We start from the raw sequence: 24,767 nt of genomic DNA, 5'->3' as shown, positions 1-24,767 counted from the left end.
CACTTTTACCAATGCATTGATTCCTACATGTCTAAATCTACAGTTGCAGAAAAATGAATTCCTTATATTTGCAACACGTTTTTTTTTTTAAACCATATATTCTGCCAAAGCTGCTGCACAGCTTCTGTGCTTCTCTGGAAATATTTAGGCTCTATCTGAAGGAATGTTTCTAGGAGTTTTTGAGTTGGTTACTATTTTTCTTGCTCTTTTCTGGGTGAGGGGTCAGGGACTGTTGATAGATGGATAAAAGTGCTAGTAAAATAGGAAGTTATTTTCAAAGACAAGGCAACTGAAATATGTGGTAGGATCATACATTAAGGCCTGATCTTACGTCGACCTAACTCTGTAAGCTTCTATATTAAAATGTAGTTCCCACCAACATAACTCGCCCACTACACCAACTTAACTCCACCTCTGTGAGAGGTCTAACACTAAATCAATGTAATTAGGTCAATGCCATGTCAGTGTATACACTGCATTGCTTATGTTGATTGTTGCTGCCTTTCAGAAACTGTCCCCCAGTGCCCCCACACTGGCAGTTAAATCAGTGCAAGCCCTCCTGGTGATGCACACTGCTGACACAAAGCATATAGTAGGTGTATAAAACCAAATCAATTTCTGTGCTGGCTGTATGTTGCCATAATTTAAGTCAACTTAATTTTGTAATGTAGACTTGTCCTAAGACTACAGGATACCTGAGGCAGGAAATATTTACAATTTCAGGCACTGTTGAATTCAATATACCTACTTTATGCAGCAACATACATAAAAAGGGAAGTCAATTGATAAAGCTTAACAGTTGCAAGAGAATTACTAAATGGTGTCATTCCTACTACCCCCACCATAATTAAGAACATAAGAATGGCCGCATTGGGTCAGACCAAATGTCTATCTAGCCCTGTATCCTGTTTTCTGACAGTGGCCAATGCCAGATGCCCCAGCAGGAATGAACAGAACAAGCAATCATCAAGTGATCCATCCCATTCCTAGCTTCTGGCAATTCCTGGAAAGCAGTTTACAGTTAAATCTATTTAGATAATTGGGAAGCTTGAATGTAATTACTTTTGCTCTCTTCCTCCACGCTGAGCTGCGGAGAGTGCCTGGGACCTACCCAAACCTTCATTAAAGTAAATAGGGGAAGGTTTGACATGCACATAGGCAGCATGGTGCTGAGGGTCACTGGGTAGCTGAAACACCCTTGGTTCTTGAATAAAATGAACACTGTGAGAAAACCAATAAGCACTGTGCGAAAAGAGCAAATATTCTAATGACAGCACTTTGGTAAGAATAACGGGTAGCTCCTGTCCAGGATCTTCCACAGCTTGCAATTGTTTGGGGCAAGTTTTTTGGAAAACGACAGCTCGGGCGTTCCTGTGTGTTTCGTTTGCGCCCTGATCGCCAGGCAGGTGCGGTGCACGATTATTAAATTAAGCCTGGTGCTTGGCCATGGTCCAGAAGAAGCGAGAGGCGAAGGGAAGGCGGGATCTCCTGGGGCAGGACCTTTTTAGGTCACTGGCCGCCTCTGCGCTTTGGACTCGTTACCTGGCTCGCTCTCCCAGCGCAGTTACTGCCCGGGGCAAGCACCTCCCGTGGAGGCAGCTGTCAGCGCTTGGTTCCCGCGTGTGTGAGACGGGGGGGGGGAGCGGACCGTGCACAGGGCACGCGCTCCCATCTCCCGCACGAGGCTATTGCCTAGGGAAGGGCGGCTCCCAGCCTGTAAGCTCCGCACCGCGGCGTTCGCAGGTCTCCCTGGCGCGAGGGCGGGGCGGGGCGGTTCCCCTCAAGCCCCCGAGAACGGGCGCACGGCCTGCTGGGAGTTGTAGTCTGCGGGCGGGGCCAAGCCGCCCCGCCCTCTTTCCCCGGGGCTGGGTGAACCAGCGGACAGGCCCAGGAAGAACAACTTCCGCTTCCCCCCAGGCGGAAGCTGTTTCCGCTTCCGTGCTGGGCGGGTTCAAAGGTCGTGCGTTTCGAGGTGGCGGAAGAGCAATAGCCGGAGAAGGGGCCAGGTAACGGCCTCCTTCCGCGGTGCCTCGCGAGCGAGCCCCCCGCCCTGGCCGCGCTCTGCTCTGCTCTCCCCCCTCCCCCGCTTCGGGCCCGCTCCCCGGTGGGGTGGGCTCCGGGGCTGCGGCTGCCGCTGTGAACTAAACTAACCCGCTGGTTTGGGGTCGCTCAGTCTTAGGTAAAGCGCCAGCGCCCCCGCCCGCGCCCCCTCCGAGGCTGGTGGATGCCCCGGAGGTTGAACCAGGGAGCCCCGGAGCCTGTAGCTGTGAGTCAGGGCAGCTCCTCCTCGTGTGGAATGGATCAGGCACAGAGGGGAGGCGTAACGGGCTGATCGGCAAGTTATACAATCTCAGATCTTCCCCCCCCCCCCACCCGTCTCTGCTGTGCTATTATACGTGCCATTGATTTAGCTTTATAGCCAAGTATAAACAAATCATCTGCGTTTCCTTGGCTCTAGGTGGCTTTGCCAAAAATAAATGTTAAACCATCATCTTTCCATTACATGCTTCCGACGAAGTGGGTATTCACCACGAAAGCTCAGGCTCCAATACGTCTGTTAGTCTATAAGGTGCCACAGGACTCTTTGCTGCTTTTACAGATCCAGACTAACATGGCTACCCCTCTGATACTTGACAGCATCTTCTGGACGTTCTTCCTTCCACAACTGCACCAACATCTCCCCGCACCCACCTTCCTCCCGCTGCTGTTCCTTGCTGAATGAGAAGAGACCTTCAGCCTGCCCCAATGGTCAAAAAATTAAAGCCCCTCACAGAGAACATCTTGCTGATAATGTGGTAGCAGTATGCAGAGAGAAAAGTGCTCCCAAGTAAGCACTTCCCTAGATATTTAGGGCTTTATAGATTTAGACCAGTACCCTAAATTCCATTCACATTCCAAAACATAGTCAATACACATCCTAGTTATCACAGGTTTTTGTAATTTATGATGCATGTTTGATCACCTCTTGTGCCCTCTGTCCTCTCTCTGTCAGGACTACTTCAGCATTCAGCTGCTTCAAACAACTGCTTCTCTTTTTAATCAGCCCGACAGAGAAATGTTTCCCATACAGTTTCAAAATTACGCTGACGTTGTGTGGTCACTAGGCTGCCAGCAAATTCAATATTCATGTGATTGAATGGGAGTTTGATATGTTACTTTCTCTGTATCAAAATGAGCAAATTAATTTACTGTTTTTTTCCTCTATACACATAGAAACCAAATTGTTAAAAAATGTTTTCATCTAGTTTTTTAGAATGGCTTCCTTTGGGTGGAAGAGGAAGATTGGGGAGAAGGTTTCGAAGGCCACTTCCCAACAATTTGAAGCTGAAGCTGCTGATGACAAAGGTCTGGTTGATAATGATGATGATGTTGACTGGCTCCATGCCACTAAGAGAAGAAAGGAGATTCTGTTGGAAGACTGCATGGAGAAAAGTAAACAGCTGAAAGATGAAGGTGCACGTTTGGCTGAAAATAGGAGGTACCAATATTATTTTAATCTTTATTAGGGTAACTTAACACTAAATACCATTTTATTTGTTTCTAACTCATAGGAAGTATCCAATAGAGGCTTCCGGATTCACATATGTTTAAAAGATAAATCCTGCTAAACTACTTATTAAGTCCAGTGCTGAATCAGTCATTACCAGAGCTGACTGCATAATTGATTTTTTTCAGTTTAGTTGCTGAACCAGAACATTCAACTTTTTTTGCTCATTTTGAAACAAAATTGAATTTTGTTGTTGTTTATTCTCAATGAAAAACTGAAAATTTTTTGTTCAGGTCAAATAAAGCATTTTGAAACGTGATTCAAAATGACATTTTGAAACAACTTTTTGAACTGTCACAGTTTGATTTTAAAAAATGTTGTTTCAAATTTACACAGTTCGACTTTTTTTTTTTATTTGGCCAAAACTGTTCATTGAATTTGACTTGCAACTGCATTTTTCTGCATGCTTACTAATTGACTTAAAAATTTCAGCCAGTTCTAGTCATTACCATTGACAACACTTTGGTGGCCTACATGAATGCATAGTCTTTCCTTTTTTTATTAGATATATGTTCATACCGCATAAATCAACACCATATGGTGTATCTTTGATGGTAGGGTAGTCTCAGCAGAGAGATGAAAAGCTTACTGAATATGAAAACTGAACTATCTTCTTAGCCTAGGATACCCAAAACAAGCTTTTGATAACTTTGGAGGGGTGAGGTAGAGACATTTCCGCGTCACTATCATACTGCATCCAGAAAAACAACCTTAAGATAGAGAATATATTTAGCCTATTCATAAAACAAGTTAATATAATTGTATGCAGCTTTTGTGTCTCTTAGGTCTGTTATTTTAGGCCTAAAGTATTGACATTCCTCAAAAATAACTAAAACCAGTTTTAAGTACACCTGTACCTCGATATAACGCTGTCCTCGGGAGCCAAACAATCTTACCGCGTTATAGGTGAAACCGTGTTATATCGAACTTGCTTTGATCTGCCCGAGCGTGCCACCCCCCTGGAGCGTTGCTTTACCACGTTGTATCCGAATTTGAGTTATATTGGGTCATGTTATATTGGGGTAGAGGTGCATGTTGTCAATATTTTTTAAGGTAGCAACATTTACTGCTTATGTAGATACTTATACCAGAAAGCACAAATTACACCACATACCAAGATGCATTGTTAATTACTTTGCAATCATTCAGTATTGGAAGTACCACTTTATCTGTTTCACCTTTTTGATTTATACATTTGAAAGAGATTGTATTTTCAATCTTAACAATATGAAAACATTCCTATTCTATTGTATTGAATAGAGTTTTATACCACACTCATCACCATAATATTCCTAAACACCTGCACTCCTGTAGCTGAGTATTTCACTTGATACCGACCCTGTGTGTGTGTATGTATGTGTGTGTGTGTGTGTGTATGTATATATATATATATATATATATATAAGGTATAAGCTGGATCTGATTCTTTCTTTCTTTCTTGTATTTTGCTTTGGGATATTGGACATAATGAAGGAATTCTTGGCTCATTATGTATCTTGGTATCTTTTTGTGTATTTTTACCTTATTTTTGTGTATTATATAAAATGCAATAAAGCTTTTAAAAAACAACGAAGAATATCTGGTATATACATGGGCAGGACACGGATAGCATTAAGATTAACGGAAAAAGCTTATTTTTTTCTAACTAAATATTTTGTTAACATAAATTCCACCATCAATGTCTATGGCCTTTATGGCTGGTACACACTATGGTAGTAAGATGCTGACAGGGCTTATAACTTTATGGCAGTCCTCAGGTTTTAAAAAAAGTTCAAAATATTTAATGTAGTTCAGAATTGAAAACCCTCAGTATGGACCTCTCTCAGTCTTTTCATTACTGCATTGTATTGACTAGTGGAGGGTCTGAAAGTGAGTAGGCAAACCTGGGGTAATCGTCTTCAAGGAAACTTCAATTAAAATTTCTTGTTGGCATTGTGGCAGTGGTGTTTTTAGGAGTGACACAGCTTAGCACATAGTTTTGGGGTGGCATTTCTTGCATGGGGGAAGCCTGGAAGAAGACAAAGTTGGAAGTGAAAGAAGGAAACGGGGGTATTGAGGCTGGCGTTACTGGTGGGATGAAGGGGGTGAAGTAGGAAAGCAAAAGGAGACAAGAGTGAGAGAGGCTAGGAATGAATTGTCTAAAGACTTGACAATGCAATTGACTTGATAGGGAGTGGAGGGATTCAAAGTGTGTGTACTGTGATTAAAGGAGTAGGTGAAGATGATCATCTTTGGCAACAGCATTTTTGATGGACTCCAGGAGTGCAAGCTAAATAGGTGAAAGTCAGAAGAGTAGGAGAGGTTACAGGATTCAAGGTGGAATAAGGTGCAAATGAGCAGTTTGGATTAGGAAGAAAGAAAGAAAGAGAAAGAAAGGACAGATCTTTGAAATCTTGTGTAAGAGTGTGAGGTTTGGTCATTGCATAGAGGATTTTACTCGTTCTTTTTGCTGATACAAACTAACGTGGCTACCATTCTGAAACCTGCTTAGATGTGGTGGAAGAAGTGGGGGAGGGAGAGGAGCCAAAGATGCACCCTCAAGGTAATAGAGAAGATGGTTATGTTATCAACACTAAGGGATGCACTGGAGAAGATTTGAAAATAAAAATCAGATCAGTTTTGACCATGTGGTGCTTGTAATAATGCAGATCATCCGAGATGAGATATCAGTATAGGCTTGCTTACCCTCAGAAGTTACACTTAAATTGGAATAAAAATCAGGTTAGTTAAGCAAGTGCAACTTTCTCTGTGGGCACTTATAATCTATATGGCACATGCGAAACAGATATATTAGTTTAAATCTGTTTTAGGAGTGTTCATATAGAAAGTTGCACTGGTTAAAGCAAATCAGTTTAGAATCACACCTTTGTGAAACCAGTGTAACTTTGTGAGTAGATTAGGTGTAACAGAGAAATCCAGATTGGAATAAGTACTAAAGTCCTGTTTCTATCTATCCATGATCCTTGAAGTTTATGATATGGAGAGTTAATAGTAAAAGCAAGTTAGAGGAAAATTCGAATTTTAGATAAAAAGATAATTAACTTGTAAGTATTGCTGTGGATATGTTTTGGCTCTTTCCTGCTCCTCTGCAACAGGAGTTGTGATGGCAACTTATCCAGGAGATGGAGCTAGAGACCTTTTTAACCAACATACCTTTGTAGAAGCCTTGCTTATTATCTTGAAGAATGGGGGAAGGAGGGGGAGACAAATATTTTATTTTGTACGGGCAGAAAATTTTAATTTTTTAAAGGTTCTTACTAATAATTAGCATTTTATATTGTAGTTATGTAGATTTCATGTTTTTAACAAAGTTAAAAGTTTGTAGAACCCTCACATTTCTGCCGACATGTATCCTTTATTCCATTTTGTACTTCATTTAAAAAAAAAACCCAACCCTCTCTCTAAAAGCCGAGGACAGGCTATGAAGCATGGTGATAAAGCATTTCAAGAACACTTTTTCATTCAGAACAATCTAAAAGTTGGCCAATGTCCTATATTTTTACCTTCGTTCAAAGAAGATAAATAGTTTGGTTTCTCTGTTCTCACATGTTAATGTAATTTAGGTTGCCAGATTGATATTTGTACTGTACCCATTCTCAAATTTTTCTTCTTGTGACAGCAAACTCATCCAGGGATGCCACAGTGTTGCGGGCAGAAGTAAGTTATTGTTACTCTTGATAGCATACTGATTGTACAGGACCGTTAGGAATTGCTCTATTTACCATTTGTTAGTTATTGTGTTTTATTATTACCACATATACTCGTTCATGAGTCAAATATTTTTGGTAAAAAAGTGACACAGAGAACGGGGGCTGGCTTATTAAACGGGTCTTCACCAAAATTTGATGACTTTAAACTCTATGGAATCATTGTATTGAATATCTAATACAGGAATCGGCAGCCTTTGGCACGCGGCCCATAGGGTAAGGACCCTGGTGTGCCGGGCCAGTTTGTTTACCTGCCGCGTCTGCAGGTTCGGCTGATGGCAGCTCCCACTGGCTGTGGTTTGCCGCTCCAGGCCAATGGAAGCGGCAGCCAGCACATCCCTCGGCCCCCGCAACTTCCCACAGCCCCCATTGACCAGTGGGAGCCGCGATCGGCCGAACCTGCGGATGCGGCGGGTAAACAAACTGGCCTGGCCACCAGGTCTGCTTACCCTGGTGGGCCGCGTGTCCGCAGGGAGCTGAGGGGCTCCATGCCTGCAGACACTTCAAGTAAACAAAATGCCCCAACCTGCCAGCGGCTTACTCTGATGGGTCGGGAGCCAAAGTTTTCCAACCCCTGAAATATAGAGTCAGCTTATGAAAGGGTCATACAGTTTTTGCTATTTTTACCTATCAGTTTTGGGGGGTCAGCTTATAAATGAGCGGGCTAATGAACGAGTATATACGGTACTCATTTCTCAACCTACTGGGAAATCTCACTTAATCTTCACTTGAGAAATTTGTTTTTTCTTTTCTAGATATACGCCAGATTCCCACAATATGTGTTTGGTACCAGTATCTAGCATTACTACTTAAGAAATGAAGTGGGTTTGGCACTTTCTGCCTAGATGTTGAGATATCAAACAGTAGAGGAGGATAGGAATATCCTTCACAAACTATTATGATTAAGGCTAAGATTTAGTTATGGGTATTTTTAGTAAAAGTCATGGACAGGCCACAAGCAGTAAACAAAAATTCACGGCCCGGGACCTGTCCATGACTTGTACTATATACCCCAGACTAAATCTTGGGTGCTTTGGAGAGGGGGGTAAAGGCGGGTGCCGCGGGTGCTCTGGGGCAGGGGGCAACCCGGAGGCGCTGCTGGTGCTCGGAGGGGAGGAGGGGAGCTGGGGGCATGGCCCAAGACCGCCGCTGCTGGTTGGCGGGGGAGGCAGCCTGAGACTGCTGGTACTCTGAGGGAGGAGAGGGCGAGGTGGCACCAAACTGCCCCAGCAGCAGCAGCAGGTGCGGCTGCCCGAGCTGCTTGTGAGGCCCTGGCGTCAGTCAGACCAGCCGCTACAGAAATCATGGAGGTCACAGAATCCATGACTTCCATGACCTCCGTGACAGACTCGCAGCTTTAATTATGATAAAAGTATGTTTGCTGTGGTATTTGGCAGGATGAGGTACTATAAAAGAGGTTTATTAGAAAAGTGGGAAAGGATTAATAAGTGAAGATACTTCTCTCCTCTTGAGTCAGCACACTCATATTTATTTATCTGTATGCACATACATGCTTCCTTCCTCCATAAAATTTTTATAATGCTTGTATTCAAACAATTTAAGAGTGTGTTTTTTGGTTTAAATGTACAATCATTACTGGCTTAATAATGATTTTTGGGAGCACAAAAATAATAATATTCCATCCTGACCACCTGTTTATTTACAATGTTTAGAAGTAGCTAAAATGACAGGACAAAGATTTTGGGGTGGAAAGCTCCTTAATTTCTCAATCAGGGAAGTTGATGTTCCTTGCATAATGAGAATATAATAATGAAATGTTTTCCCAGAAGATCTAAAAGCCATTTCTGGGATGAAACATGGCAACTGTTTAATTAGGTTTAATTACATTTCACTGTAGTCCAGGGCAAGAAGTGAACAATATTGCATCTAGTGAAAACTTCAGATAAATGTAGATTGGCAGAATGTCAATTTGTCAATTTAGAATTTGACTAGGACACTAGGCTGGTATCACCCTTTCTCTTACAAAAATGTCCATGGGATATTGGTGGTCAGGACATCAGTTTGATCATTTAATCAGAAAGAAAGCATCTGTGGAATATATTCACCATGCCAAGGTATTTCAGAACTGACTTAAAGGGAAGAGTGTTTCCTACTCAGTCACCAGCTCTACTGCCTGCAGCAGCTGGATACACTTTGTCCATATCTGCTTAATTTGTGAGAAGTGATGGGATCATTATGATCGCAGACACTGTTTTCCTCCTGGCAGATCTGATCCCATACTTAATAAATAAGCAGTTCTGCTTATTAGTTTATATATTTGTATATCATATAGTTACATAAAGTTGTAATATCGTTTTAGCTTGTGTATAAGTATATTGTTTTAGAGGCTTTTTGTCTTAATTAAAAAAAAACTTGAAAGGTCTGCATTTGTTGTTCCATATTCTGTTACAGAAAAAAATAGCGAATAAAGATATTTGTAATTTTACATTAAATATAAAGACCTGGCTTGGCAAACAACACTTGTGGGTGTTTCCCCACTATGTCTCTTTCATGCAAATGCTGGTAGGTGGTTTGGAAACACCCCTGGTGAATATACAGATACTGCACAGGAGGAGTCAATAAGTTGTGTTGTATAGTCAATAATTCTTGTTAGGTGAGAAAAATATTCAGCAACAATGACACAGTCTATAGAAAATATTTTTCTATCCACGTTTCCCAATGTGGATAGTTTTTACAATTAATAAAATGACTACAGTATATGATGCATAAAGCACAAAATCAATGTTGCAACAAATATTTCCCAATTTGCTTAATATTTTGAACTAAAGTAACTACATGGCCGCCAAAAGTATCCCACATATTAAAACATGACTGTGCAAACTGTAAATATTGTGATGGCCTTTGAACTTCGAAATTCAGATAGATAATGGCTTTGGTAGCCATTTAGAAATGGATTTGGTAAACAATGCTATCCAGGTAATTCTTGGGTACAGTTACCTCAGGGAGAATAAAGACTTCTGTTTTAAACAAAACAAAAAAACCCAACAGCACTTAGGTTTTAATAAACACTCCAAAGGGTGTGAATAGGTATGTATGTATTAACTGTTATATCCTCAGTGGGGTGATCTGGTTCTGGAGGGGCGAGAGAGTAAGGAGCCCTTGCTCAACCTCCTCTCTGTCTCTTTTGTTGCTGGGAGGCCTCATTAAAGTTGCACAGTTAAAAAAGTCAAGAAAATCAAATGTGAAGGTTCCTACCACAACATTAACTTGGCTATATTATACATGTGTTCTGTTTTCTATTAATATTTTCTTTGCTAAATTAATAACATTAAATTATGTTATCAAATGAATGCCACAGATTATGTAGGATGTGCAGTGTATTATTGCTTTGGGAACTTTTTGCATTTCCTGGCTTTGTTTTAACTGTTCCACAAACATAGGTTTTCTTGCATTAAAATATTAAACAAACTAGGGAAAGTTGAATAGGGAAACATGATGTTCTCATTTTAAGACGTTTAGTTTGATTTTACATCCTTAGATTTTGCTTGAACTGCCATTCTTTTATTTGCCTATTCTTTTTAAACCAGCATCTTCATGATGAGTAAAAGCTCTCCACTGTTAACATTCTTTGCTGAGATATGAGGAAATTATACTCATAATTCTTCTAACAAGGCATGGATAATACAGTAAGAACTCATTACTATTATTTGTAAGTGGAAAAGATTTATGTAATGTTGTTGTCTCTTGATATCATCTGGGGTGCATATGTGATATTTTTAAGCGTGCCCATTTAGTACTTGACTCTTCCACAAGGAGCAGTGATGTCCAAATAAATTGCAATGAAAACGTCAATGATAATTATCTTTGGTTAGTCTGCTTTATGTGAGTGGTCATAAAAAAATTGAAAAATTAAATAGCTTTATCGCTGTTTGGAAGAACATCTGGTCATATCAACAAGGGTAGCATGATGATTTTAAGACAGCATATTTGAGTTTTGTCTGTAGATTTTTTTAGTGATTTAGCATGGTTCTCTTGTTTTAAACCACTCCATAATAAAACTGTCCCTGGTGCAAAGGTGTCTTCTACTGAAAATGCTCCATCACGTATTCCCCCCATAAGAGGGAGAATATGTGAATTGTACGAGTCAAAAAAATGGGCTATACCTGGAACCAGCTAGAGCGAATGGCCCAGGATAGAAGACTATGGAGATCTGTTGTTGGCGGCCCATACCCCGGTTGGGGTGACGGGCATGAATGAATGATGATGAATGAATTCATGCAGCAGATTTGGGTTCTGGGGTGATTGTGGGTTGGTCTTCTCAGTGGATGGATCAGGTCAGTGGAACATAGGTATCTCACATTATTAATGCACTGTGAGATCATCAGTTCTTTGTACCTGTGTACTCCCAGCACCTGACCCAGCTATATCACTAAGCATCATGGACTTCAGTTTTGAAGGAAGTCTTAGCTGAAGACAGTGTTGACTTTACAAAGCTGATTGGAAAGGGGCAGGCAGGGACATGGATATGTATGGGGTTAGGACCTGAGGACCTGGTCTGGGGACTTGTCTACAAAGAACTGAGGATTTAAAGATGGGATTGGAGGAAGAATAGGAAGGGGTGTGTGCGTGTAATACTAAAGGAATAAATGCTTTATTCTGAAAGACAAATGTTATGAAGCCCTTTAAAATGCGATCTTGGTAAAACAGACTACTTAACAAATCTAAACTGATTCTGCTGATAAAATAAAGAAACTAGTAACCGATCTGTTGAAAATATCTTCTTTGTGTCAAGCTAAATAAACTGCATCAAACACTGATTCTATACAATTAATTTCTGTTGACAAAATAGTCTTTTTTTCAAATAATACTTTTTTGAAGACAAAATACTTTGGCTTTAACTTTTTTTTAAAAGTGAAAGCAGTACCGGTGAAGTATGCCAAATTGACAGTCTTGGAGACTGAAGTCTGTTGTGTATCCATAAAAAAAGAAAGCAAAGGCAGCAACAGTTTAAGTTCTCTGCCCTAGCAGCGTGCTTAGCCCTGACCTGGAGAAACCACCTCTAGGGGAGAGGGGATTGTTCAGAGCTTTGTTGTCTCTGCTGATATTGTTAACAGGCCTGCCAATTAGTGCCAAATGGTGGTGGCTGTGGATGGGCGCTGGGATCCCCAATACATTAAATTGTGTACCAGCTCATTTCAGATTACCACCTCACAGATACTTAGTGGGCAACAACTTCCAGTTCCTAACTGACTGGGTAAGATTTGAATTGGTGACTTTGTATCCTAGTCTCAAAGAATTTTTAACTAAAACTTTATCATACGTTAAAAGTTTTCACTATAGAACTTTCTTATTAATAATACATTACTTTTTCTTCTTTGCTATGTGTTCTAGATCATGATCTTTCAGGATAAGTATAAAATAGCTGATTTTAAACTCTTGCTTCATTGATGGGCAAAGGGGTTTAGGTGCTTTTCTTTTCTTAATGAAGGGTAGTTATAATTCTGAGCACCAACATTACAAATGGTTTCACAAGGCTAGAACTTTATTGACTTCACTAGGGCTCCATGCAGACTCTGGGCATGTCTGTGCTGCCCTACAGTTTGGACGGGTCTGAGCAGTGTGCGCCGAAGTGCTGCATTGTAACTCCCCCGTGTGGGTGCTGCTGGTGTGAACTAAAACATTCCTAGTTGTTTGCATTAATATAGTCCTCCTCAACAGGACTGCATTAGTGTGAAGTAGGAGCCTTTTAGTTCATGCCTGCAGCGTCCACGTGAGGAATTACAGCACAGCACTTTGGTGCTTACTGCTCCACACCCCTGTAGTCCGAATTGCCAGGGCAGTGTAGATGTGCCCTAGGAGAGCTGTATGCATGGATTCACTCACAGGATTAGGGCCTCAGTCACTATGATTCATTGGTAAAGTGGTAACTTTTGGGGAGCTGGGGAAAGACTTTACCTTTCATACTGATCTAGATTTTGTTTGATCTTATTTAACTGATGAGTAGTCCAGTGGTCAGTTTGTTTAGAGATGAAATACTCCTCTACGAGGTACAAGGGCTGAAATAGCCAGAATTAAGAACATAGATACGTCTAACATGACTGAAAAATGCAGACTGTTTTTGTGCAATACAGGATTACACAACTGAACGTGTTTACACATGGAGAAATATATTGTTGGACCACATTTCTGAGGTTATGTTTCTTATGTTCAGAATATTTTCCCTATCTTTTGGGAAAAATTATTATGTAACTTTGTTTAGTGGTCAGAATTTACAGTGTGTTCAGGAGACATTTTAATCTTACTCAATTTTTTAAACTCAATAATAAGTGCAGAAAGTGTTTTTATAGTGTTTAACATCCTCACGTCAATTGGTACCTGTAACATTTTCATTTTAGTCTACAAGTTAATTATCATTGCCAGTTTTATTATTTCTCTCTCACATGGTGAAAGTGCTGTTGCTTCCTGGTGATTCCTCCAGCTGGCTTATATCATTGAAAAGGAAGCTCGGTGTATAACACAGGCCTCTCAAATGGTTGCTTCTATATAAATTTGTTATGTTTATCTTTGACTTGGTTCCTTTCTTCTGATGATTCTAGCAAATATTGTTTTCTAACAGCTCATCATTCTGCTGTCAGAAGAGAAGTTCAGTTTTTAACTGATTTTAGTGATCTGATTTCATTTGTAGATGTTTCCATGTTTATGTGTAGAAGGAATTACAAATGTTATAAAAGCTCTTTATGTGGATTTTGGCTTTTTAAATAATATCCTTTGCTTTAGAACTTGTTACTGTCATTTGACAATAGAGAATTGTAGGACTGTAGCATCAATACCTACTTGGACCCTGTGTATGTTTTTGTATATATGTTTGTTACTATGTATGCATAAATACTGAAGGGAAAGAATGTACTCAAAGAACAGCTGTAAACAATGAGTTTTTTTACTAAGTGAATACACACGGTATTCAATAACTAATTTCTCAATTCCTATTTGAAGAGGGAGTCAGAGCTCTGCCTTGCCTCTCAGTGCTGTCAAGGTATGAGGCACCATTTCTTCTGTGGAGGGAAAATCATCCAAATACTTGGATAATCATTATCGCCTTTACTAGTGGAGAAGTTTTCATGTTTCCCTAATCAACCTGCTCTGATTGGGTCCCTGGTTTGATGCATAACTGAACTATTTTTTGTTTTAAATGCTACTCATCTCCTGGAAGTATATGTCAAGTTACATACAAAGTGATACGTTAGTATGTGTAGGTAATATTAATTGAGTGGAATAAATATTTTTTTAAAATAGCAGTTCCTCTCAGATGAGAGTTCCATGAATGTTTCCATGTGAATCTAATCCTCCAAATTCAAGTATTTCATGTAGAGGAACTACGTCTCATGCATTTTATTCTGCTGTCCTCTTAATACATGCTATATTTGAAATTAGTGAATGTCAGTTAGTAGATTTTTATATTTTCTGTTTGATTTTACATTTGGTTTCCACATTCAATATTTTCTTTTTGGTAATCAATGGAAAAAGAATTAATAATACCCAAATTCCCCCAATACAAGCCTTATCCATTTTATTCCTAGCAGTTTTAGCAAAGGACATAGAATTTCTGTTCGTGTCCAAGTAGAATTTGTGGATTTGAGCCCAGAAGTTATATTAATGATATACTTCCATGTACAATGATAAATTTGATGGTGACTTTGCTATATCTTATTAGAGATTGTAGGAGAGTAGTTGAATCTGTGGGTGATAAAAATGCTGCATCTGGATATATCTGTTGCACGCTGAAGATTTCTGTAACATACAAAGATTTTGAGTAATCATATGAAATCACTCCATCCAAATCTTAGTTTCATGCTTGAGGAGCATATAACCTTTTTCTGTGATTGATATTTGAAGAAATGAAAGGCAATTCCAAAATGCTTTCATAATTAAGTCTTTGATCTGCATATAAATACTGAATTATAAGGTTTATTAACCAGGCACTTTTGTTGAAATAGTGTAAAGAACACTTTTTATTTTATAAAATTGTGTGAAGCATAGGTGATGGTAGGGACAAAAAGTAATAAAATATTCCTAATGAGAGAGACATTTGGACACTGGCATATATGGCATTTATTGTTTTATGTGCATGTGAGATCTGTAAGTTCAAAGAATAGTTTCCCAGGGTAGGTGATGGGCATTTAAAACTGAGTTTTGATAGAACATTGGCGAATGTACTGTAGAGGACAGTACTATATTATCCGAGAGATGGATTCTGTGACCAAACATGTCTTTTCTGTTTCTGATGTCTGTGATTGTTCTTGAAAAAATGGACTCATCCTGAGGGTCCAACCTTTTGCTGGGCAATAAATCAGAAAATTGGCTGAAGAGAGAACACACGGTAGATATGTTTAAAAATGCTATTGGTTACCGTGGTAGATATGTGAAAGGGCTACTGGAAACAAATTAAAAAGGTGCAGGACCGAGGGATATGTGAAAATTGTTTGCTAGTCTTTTAAGAACAAAAAGGATACTGAAAACTGAAAGTGATGGAAGCTGGAACGAACCATCCATCTGCTCAGGGGAGCTGAGGTAAGCTAATGTTCTATACAGAAGGAGTAGGAGTTAGGAATGACTCTCTCCTGACTGAGATGCAGAATGATGTCACAATACCAGAGTGCTAGTGAGATGAGCTGACCAGGGGCCTTGGGCACTGGGACAAGTACACATATTGAAAGAAATAATGCCTGTGTTAAGCGAGGTCCAGAATAGTGAGTGTTAGTTACTCAGGGGCTACTGAGAAACAGTTCTGGATCAGGTGCTTTTTGAAGTTGAGCATCCTTTTGTGGCAATCCAACAGTAAGTGCTAAATTAAATTGAAACCCAAAGGTTAGCCTATTATCTTTCAAAAGCTTTCTCTCTCTTGTCTCTTTAACAGATCAAGTGAGAGTAAATATACAAAAATGGTATTTTAACTCTGCATTTCAAGTATATTTTGTAATGTTACAGATGAAGCTAGCCCAGTGGAAACTGAGGTTAAAATTTTAATGAAAATAGCTATAATTTCAAATAACTAACAAGCCCCTGTGAATGTCAAGGTTGTGATTCCAAAGGCTCCATGTTAATGTATATGGACAGGGAGCAGCTTGTTCACTTCTTATTTGTGTGGCTCTGTCTGCTTAGATCAGCAGAACAAATATTTAGAAAAAGATTGTATTTGTGTTTTAGCTCAGTGTGTTAATTCAGCAATCGAGCACAAACGTGTATCATTCCTTTTATTCTCATTTTCCCTATTTAATAATGTCCTTTCTGGAAGAGGCTGAAGCCAGCTTCAGGATGTTTTTTTCAAGGGCAGTATTGAAAACTTTGAGAATGACAGAAACCTTCCCGTTGCTGGCAACCTTGCAACCTCTTCAGGAGCAAGCAAAGATTTTAGGAATAGCAGGAATGTTTAGTATTTACTCGTATCTCAGTTTTCATCAATAGTATATTTTTCCTTCTTGTTACTCCAAATGATTTGACTTTGTTGAACTTTTTTTTTTTTTTACACACTCTTAAGAGAGCAGGTTCTCAAGGGAACCCGCAGTTGAACAAGTTTTATTCCCAGTTGTGATGTTAATTTTGCCTTCCCCTTCTTATCTCTCTTTTTCAGTATAAAACATTGTGATTAATGCTTCTCAGAAAAGTTTCTTAAAACAGTCATAAGAATTAGACAAGAGAAAAAAGGAAGTAATCTAAAGAAATACAATTTGTTTAACAGTAGAGAAGACAGTAGAATCCTTCTTAGAACATGTAATTCTGTTTACTGCTCAAAATGTAACTCATTTACCACATCTTGCTTATTACAGAATAAGGGCTGAAGTGAAGAACATGCCCACTGGGAATTAATTTGGACAACCTTTCCGAAGTGTGGTGTTCAGGGTTTCAGTCAAGATCTATGTAGTTCTATTTGGCAGCAATCTCTTTCAGTAGTTTGTATGAATTTTAAAAGGTTAGATAGTATTCAGCAGGAGGAAGCACTGTAATCTAGGAGTTAAAGTGGGAAGTGGGAGGACTGAGAATCCAGACACGTTGGTTCTGTTTCCAACTGTCTTGTACTTTGATCTTGCTCAAACCATGCAGCCTCTTTGTGCCTCAGTTTTCCCATGTGTAAAATGGGGACAATCCTAACTTTATAATGTGCTTTGAGAGCTTCTGATGGAAGGTAACTGTGTAAGTGCAAAGTGTGTTTTATTACAGTTAGTTGATTGTTGTTGCCCCTATCCTTTTACATTTATGCCATTCTGATCACTTTTCTAGGAACAATGTTTTAAAAAGTTTACTGGATCTGAAAACATTGTTGCTGGTTTGCCAATATTTCAAGTCCTAGTGGGCTTTATTACTGCTATTTATCATTTTCCCAATGCAAATATTTGTATTCTGTGTTGTAGTTGAAATCGATATGTTTGAAAATGTAGAAAAACATCCAAAATATTTAATAAATTTCTATTGGTATTCTCTTGTTTAACAGTATGGTTAAAACTGTGATGAATCGTGATTAATTTTTTTAATCACGCTTAATTGTTTTGAGTTAATTACATGAGTTAACTGCGATTAATTGACAGTCCTAATTATTTCATGATCTGCAAGGGTTAGAAACATGCAACCACTCTAGGTATATAGGTCTTTTGTAAATCTGGAACTCCCTCAGTTTAGCAGTGTTTTTCGGCATTGGTCCAAAACAGTTAAAAGTCCCAGGTAATTTTAATTCTTTGATGTAAAAGTCATCAAAGTTTAGAACCCCTTGAGATAGCCTAGGCTTTTGAGGAAATCAAATCCTTTTTTTAAAATATGTGTTTAAAGGAATTAAAATTTAATGTCATGGTAATTATTGATAAGAAATGGGGAATTTTACTTACCCGTTTCCCCCTCTTTAATTAAAATATGGTATGTGTGTGTTTGTGCAGGTATCTTAATTTTTTAAACATACTGGGTGAGTTTCTGTGCTAAACTAGTAAGAGATACAGTGTGGAACTTAGATCCCAAGGTGGGTTAAGGTAGCTTTAAGCCATCTTTGTGCCAACCTGATCATGCACTGCTCTGAGGGCTGGAGAGGTCCATGGTGTAACTTAGCTGCCCCTACCACACCCTTCTCTTACCACACACTTCCCACCCCCAGCATGCCTCCTAGCCTGGTGATTGCAAGGGGATCCTTGGAAGACAGGGTTTTTGGAAGGCAGGGAAATTGTCACTCACTCGGAATTGAGACTTTTAGTGCCTGTTTACACCATGTTAGTCCTTTACCTAACATAGAGCAGTTGGAGTGGGGTCGATTTTACACTAAATTTAAAATCAAATTAGAAGCTGTTTTGTCACAGAGTTTTATCACAGAAAAGTGATTTGTTAGAACCTATGAAATTTTTGCAGTTGTTTGAATTTATGTTAATAAAGGTCATAGAACGTTCTGCATAGTTTCTTGCTGTTTTAAATGTACATTCAAGGAAATTTATAGAAAGTGAGGGCAGGCATATTTAGTGAACTATGATGTGTGTGGACTGGACTTACAGTGCCTGGTACACTTGGTAACAGTGAAGCAATTAATACTACATAAGTAAGCCATCCTTATGAGCTGAGTTCTGTAAATCCCTGGTCAGACCTCTCATGGATCTCATTCATAATAAAGTTTATCCTTTCTAAGGCTTGGTCTCAGCACAGATATGCACTGGTTTAACTTCTTCCTTACATTAATCCCATCAAATGGGGTCTGCTCTACGGGTTGTCTCCCTCCAAAGTGCTCTGTTCAGTACCATATCCTCTATCGCACTACCTGCTAACGTATCTTTATGACATCCCACCACCACTTCTTGAATGAACCTCTCTGTTTTTTTTCTCTTCAGCCTTGATCTGTTGGTCTCTCTTTCACACATAGTTGTCAGGAATGCACTTTATGTGACCAAACCATCTGAGCCTGCACTCCTTCATTTTTTTTGTGTAGGGATGTTACTTTGAGTGTGTCTCTAATATACACATTCCTCATGCTTACACCACTCATCCATCTTAACATTTGCATTTTTTGTGGAACAGATCATTTGCTCATGTTTCTTCTTTGTTGCCTAAGAGTGCCATATATTAAAACTGGACAGACCAGTGTTTTATAGACATTTCTTTTTGATCTTACAGTTACATAAGAACATAAGAATGGCCATATTGGGTCAGACCAAAGGTCCATCCAGCCCAGTATCCTGTCTTCTGACAGTGGCCAATGCCAGGTGCCCCAGAGGGAATGAACAGAACAGGCAATCATCAAATGATCCATCCTCTGTTGCCCATTCCCAGCTTTGGCAAACAGAGGCTGGGGACACCATCCCTGCCCATCCTGGCTAATAGCCATTGATGGACCTCTCTTCCATGAACTTATCTAGTTCTTTTTTGAATCTTTTATAGTCTTGGCCTTCACAACATCCTCTGGCAAAGAGTTCCACAGACTAACTGTGTGTTGTATGAAAAAATACTTCCTTTTGTTCATTTTAAACCTGCAGCCTATTAATTTCATTTGGTGACCCCTAGTTCTTGTGTTATGAGAAGAAGTAAATAATACTTCCTCATTTACTTTCTCCACACCAGTCATGATTTTGTAGACTTCAATCATATCCACCCTTAGTTGTTTCTTTTCCAAGCTGAAAAGTCTTAGTCTTATTAATCTCTCCTCATACGGAAGCAGTTTCATGCCCTAATCATTTTTGTTGCTCTTTTCCAAACCGTTTCCAATTCCAATATATCTTTTTTGAGATAGGGCTACTATATCTCCAGATCAGTGGCACCGCTATGGGCACCCGCATGGCCCCACAATATGCCAATATTTTTATGGCTGACCTGGAACAACGCTTCCTCAGCTCCCGTCCACTCACGCCCCTTCTCTACCTACGTTACATTGATGACATCTTCATCATCTGGACCCATGGGAAGGAGACTCTGGAAAAATTCCACCACGATTTCAACAGCTTCCACCCCTCCATCAACTTCAGCCTGGACCTATCTACACGGGAGGTCCACTTCCTAGACACCACGGTGCAAATAAGTGGTGGTCACATTAACACCACCCTATACCGAAAACCTACCGACCGCTATGCCTACCTTCATGCCTCTAGCTTCCATCCCGGGCACACCACAAGATCCATTGTCTACAGCCAAGCACTGAGGTACAACCGTATCTGCTCTAACCCCGCAGACAGAGACCAACACTTAGAAAATCTCCACCAAGCATTCTCAAGACTACAGTACCCACATGAGGAAATAAGGAAACAGATCAACAGAGCCAGATGTCTACCCAGAAGCCTCCTACTGCAAGACAAGCCCAAGAAAGAAACCAACAGGACTCCACTGGCCATCACATACAGTCCCCAGCTCAAACCCCTCCAACGCATCATCAGGGATCTACAACCCATCCTGGACAATGATCCCACACTTTCACAGGCCTTGGGTGGCAGGCCAGTCTCGCCACAGACAACCTGCCAACCTGAAGCATATTCTCACCAGCAACTGCACACCGCACCATAGTAACTCTAGCTCAGGAACCAACCCATGCAACAAACCTCGATGCCAACTCTGCCCACATATCTACACCAGCAACACCATCACAGGACCTAACCAGATCAGCCACACCATCACTGGTTCATTCACCTGCACGTCCACCAATGTAATATATGCCATCATATGCCAGCAATGCCCCTCTGCTATGTACATCGCCAAACTGGACAGTCTCTAAGGAAAAGGATAAATGGACACAAATCAGACATTAGGAATGGCAATATACAAAAACCTGTAGGAGAACACTTCAACCTCCCTGGCCACACAATAGCAGATTTTAAGGTGGCCATCCTCCAGCAAAAAAACTTTAGGACCAGACTCCAGAGAGAAACTGCTGAGCTCCAGTTCATCTGCAAATTTAACACCATCAGTTTAGGACTAAACAAAGACTGTGAATGGCTTGCCAATTACAGAACCAGTTTCTCCTCCCTTGGTTTTCACACCTCAGCTGCTGGAACAGGGCCCCATCCTCCCTGATTGATCTAACCTCGTTATCTCTAGCTTGCTTCTTGCTTGCTTATATATACACACCTGCCCCTGGAAATTTCCACTGCTTGCATCCGAAGAAGTGGGTATTCACCCACGAAAGCTCATGCTACAAAACATCTGTTAGTCTATAAGGTGCCACAGGATTCTTTGCTGCTTCTACATAACTTTAATACATATTCTTCACAACTGAAAGATAGATGTAGGTTTCATTTTTAGAAGGTATACACTATACATTTTTAAAGTGATTTATTTTGAATTTTTTTCAGATTAGTTTAACACCTATATCAGAAAATGAATGATTGTTTGGTTATTTCATTTACCAAAGGTAATCGAAGCAGATAGTTCACCTCCCAGTGACTTCATAAATATCTCCAATTCAACAGGTTAATCATAAATATTTGCATGATTTTCTTGCCAGGCTGTATTAGGAGGAGAACATCACCAGGCAGTTATTTAAATTGTTTTATTTAACTAAAACAACAATGTGATGTATTCTGGATTTTTTTCTTCAACAGCAAACATATTATATTTTAACAAAACAAGCATATGAATTTTTAAATTTAATTAAATATTCAAGTTTTTTAAAATCAGGTTTGTTTTTGTTAAAATTGTTTTTAACTAAAATAGTTAAATGAAATATTAAAAAAAATCCACTGTCAGCCAGGTCAACATGAGAAACTCTGTCATTGCATATTTCTCTTTTAAGATTTCACTCAGTTCCTTCCAAATTTCAACAGCATCAGCAATAAAACAGCTATTTCCCTGCATTTTGTTCAAGGCTACAGAAATAGGCTTCAGGGTACTCAGCATGTGTTCAACATTTCTCCTAAGCCAATGTTGAGAACTTTGACTGTGAGAGTGCCATCTATTTTTTCACAAATTTGTTCACAAACTGTCATCAGATTAGGCTAATTCTTGATATAGTGCTCAAAACAGTCCACTACTGAATTCCATCGCATGTCTTGTGGGTTTGGTTCCTCCCACTTTTTTCAGAGCAGCTGCTGCAAAGTGGTTGTTATGGAGGTATTTTGCAATTTCAACAACATTAGCCTTTATTTCTGGAACACTGAAGTTTTTGGCTAGGAGGTGCATCAAATGAGCACTGCAACCGTATGTTATTAGCTTGGGACTCTTCACCGTCTTCTAAATAATTTCTTCTCATCTTGGATACATTTGTGGCATTGTCTGTGATCAAGCTGCATACTTGACATTTGAATTTTTTTTCACAGTTTGTTATAGCTTTTACTGCTACTTCTTGTAAGTATTCTGCTGTGTGTGCATTTCCTGATGTATCAATTGTTTCTGTAAGGAAGACATTCCCTTCTTCTGTTGTCACAGAAGCACATACAACAGGATCGTTGTGGACATTGCTCCACTCATCAAGACTCAGGTTAACAATTTGACCCTCTTGACCTTTTGCACACAGCTAAATTTATCTTTCATACACTTTATCCAGCAATTTACCTGCAACATCTGCTCTGTTGAGTGGACTGTATCCTGGTCTTAATGACTGAACCATGTTAATGAAGTGTGGGTTCTCAATCATACAGAAAGGAGAGTTTGTTGCATAAACAAAAAAAGCAGTTTTTCCATCAATTATCTCTTTTTGTAATCTGCTGGTTCTTATCACAAATTTATCTTTGGTTATTTCTGGATGATGGAGTTTTTTTTTTCTTTTTGCTGCAGGTGATATACTGTGGCTGTGTGACATACATGATGTGACTGAAACACTATCATTGGCAGATAACTCTGAAACTATAGAAAATGATGGTGATCCTGAAGATGGATAGTCTTCAGAATCCTGTAGGTTGAGGAGGGATTCTCCTAAACAAAATAAGTCAATGCAGTTATTTAATTATTACCACCATACTGCTTATTTAGTAATCTCATTGTATGCAGACACTCAGTACTACTTTAAAGGTGAAATTGTACAAGGAAGATCAGCAATTATTTTTTATCACAACTGCATCTAAAATGATAGTACCATAGAGTAACAACTATATTTTTTGTTCAAACATGAGAATTCAAGAATAGTTCAGAAGGAAGAGAGGCAGTCCTTAAGAAAGTATGAAATACAACCTGAAGAGTCCTGCATGTTCCTTTCAACATCATCAACGCAGCTTCCTCCTGAGAAGGAACACTTCTCATGATGGTGTTTCATTCGGGCAAGCAAGCCTTGCATTTCTTTGTTGCACTGTGTGCATTTTGCACGCATGCCTGTCTTACCCACAGGTAGAGGAACATCATTAAAATATTCCCAAACTGGGTCTCTCTTACAGCCTGCTGCCATTATAGGTTTTCCCTTCTAATGAGAGAATGGTATGTTAGATCTCAAATCAATGAAGGCTACACTCAGGCCTGGGCTACACTAGCGGGGGTTGGGTGGTCTTCGAACTAAGATACGCAACTTTAGCTATGCGAATAGCGTAGCTGAAGTCGAAGTATCTTAGTTCGACTTACCTGGCCGTCCTCATGGTGGCGAGTCGAGCGCCGCGGCTCCCCCGTCAACTCTGCTTACTCCTCCTGCCGAGATGGAGTACAGGCATTGATTTGGGGATCGATTTATCGTGTCTAGACGAGACGCGATAAATTGATCCCTTATACATCAACAGTGGCGGCTCCAGGCACTTTTTTGTCAGATCACCCTATTATGTATTCCTACTAGCGTGTTAAATAAATAACTCTCTAGGGCAGAAACAGCATCTTTCTGTATGTTCAAACTATGCCTAGAACATTAGGGCTCTACCGGAATGTAAACAATATGGGATCATGTTTAAAAATTATAGATATACTTTTACATGCATACTTTATATGCTCTGTGTATATAAAGTACAGTTCTTTGGCGGTCTTATGATTTCTTTTTTGTTGTAAACAGAAGCAATTCTAGACATTCTGTTATTTCTGAGAACTGAAGTTTTGGTGTTGGTCTGTGGAGAAGCCAGTTCAAAATGGTCATTTTCCAGGTCTGCCGTTCTCGGTTAGTGGTACTGGATATGTTTATATGCCAAACTGGCCCTGGCAACTAAATGACAGTATTTAGACAGTAGTTTATTTTGTCTTTGACCTGTTAACCAGTAGTATAAACTGCATGTTGTAGAACATTGTTTAAATTGTTTGTCTTCTGTAAAATTTAAGAAACAACATTTTAGACACAGTATGTTTCATGGTTGTTGATCACTTAATCAGATCCTTTGGATCAGAGCTGTTAGCAGTGGTTCATATTAATTTAGTTTCACAGTCACATTGTACTGTTAAAAATGGAGATGTATTAAATGTGTCAGACAAAATACAGTTTCTAATAGGAATTCTGCAGCCCTGCTTTCTCTTTAGTTTCTCCTACTAGAAAATGTCAGTGATTTTGGAGTGTTGTCCTCTTGATGCTTTAAGAATGCATCTTGCATTTCTTGTCCATTAACCTTTATATTAGTGGTGAGTTCACCTTCAGTGAGTTTGGCTATTGACCAGGGTAGAGCTGGATGTTTCTTTTTCTTTCTTCCAGGCTGTCCATTGTTAATGAATAA

General features: G+C 39.6%; 1 protein-coding gene across 4 annotated transcripts in view; it reads left to right on the top strand.

The window, feature by feature from the left end:
- Window positions 1–1,828: 1,828 nt before the first annotated feature.
- Window positions 1,829–24,767, top strand: part of TTC33 (tetratricopeptide repeat domain 33) — a 97,449-nt gene continuing 74,510 nt past the window's right edge. The window contains exons 1-3 of one of the 4 annotated variants that reach the window (XM_039545707.1): window positions 1,829–2,006; window positions 2,638–2,827; window positions 3,246–3,478. In XM_039545707.1, coding sequence (XP_039401641.1) covers window positions 2,804–2,827; window positions 3,246–3,478 — 257 coding nt within the window. In that variant the 5' untranslated portion in view covers window positions 1,829–2,006; window positions 2,638–2,803. Of the gene's footprint in view, window positions 2,007–2,203; window positions 2,336–2,633; window positions 2,828–3,245; window positions 3,479–24,767 lie in introns of those variants that run through there. The other 3 variants (XM_039545709.1, XM_039545711.1, XM_039545708.1) reach the window with 3 other exon arrangements.

The sequence above is a fragment of the Mauremys reevesii genome, linkage group 6 (assembly GCF_016161935.1).
Source record: "Mauremys reevesii isolate NIE-2019 linkage group 6, ASM1616193v1, whole genome shotgun sequence".
Classification (NCBI taxonomy): domain Eukaryota; kingdom Metazoa; phylum Chordata; order Testudines; family Geoemydidae; genus Mauremys; species Mauremys reevesii.
Note: the sequence above shows the minus strand (reverse complement) of the source record. Positions and strands in the feature narration are given on the sequence as shown.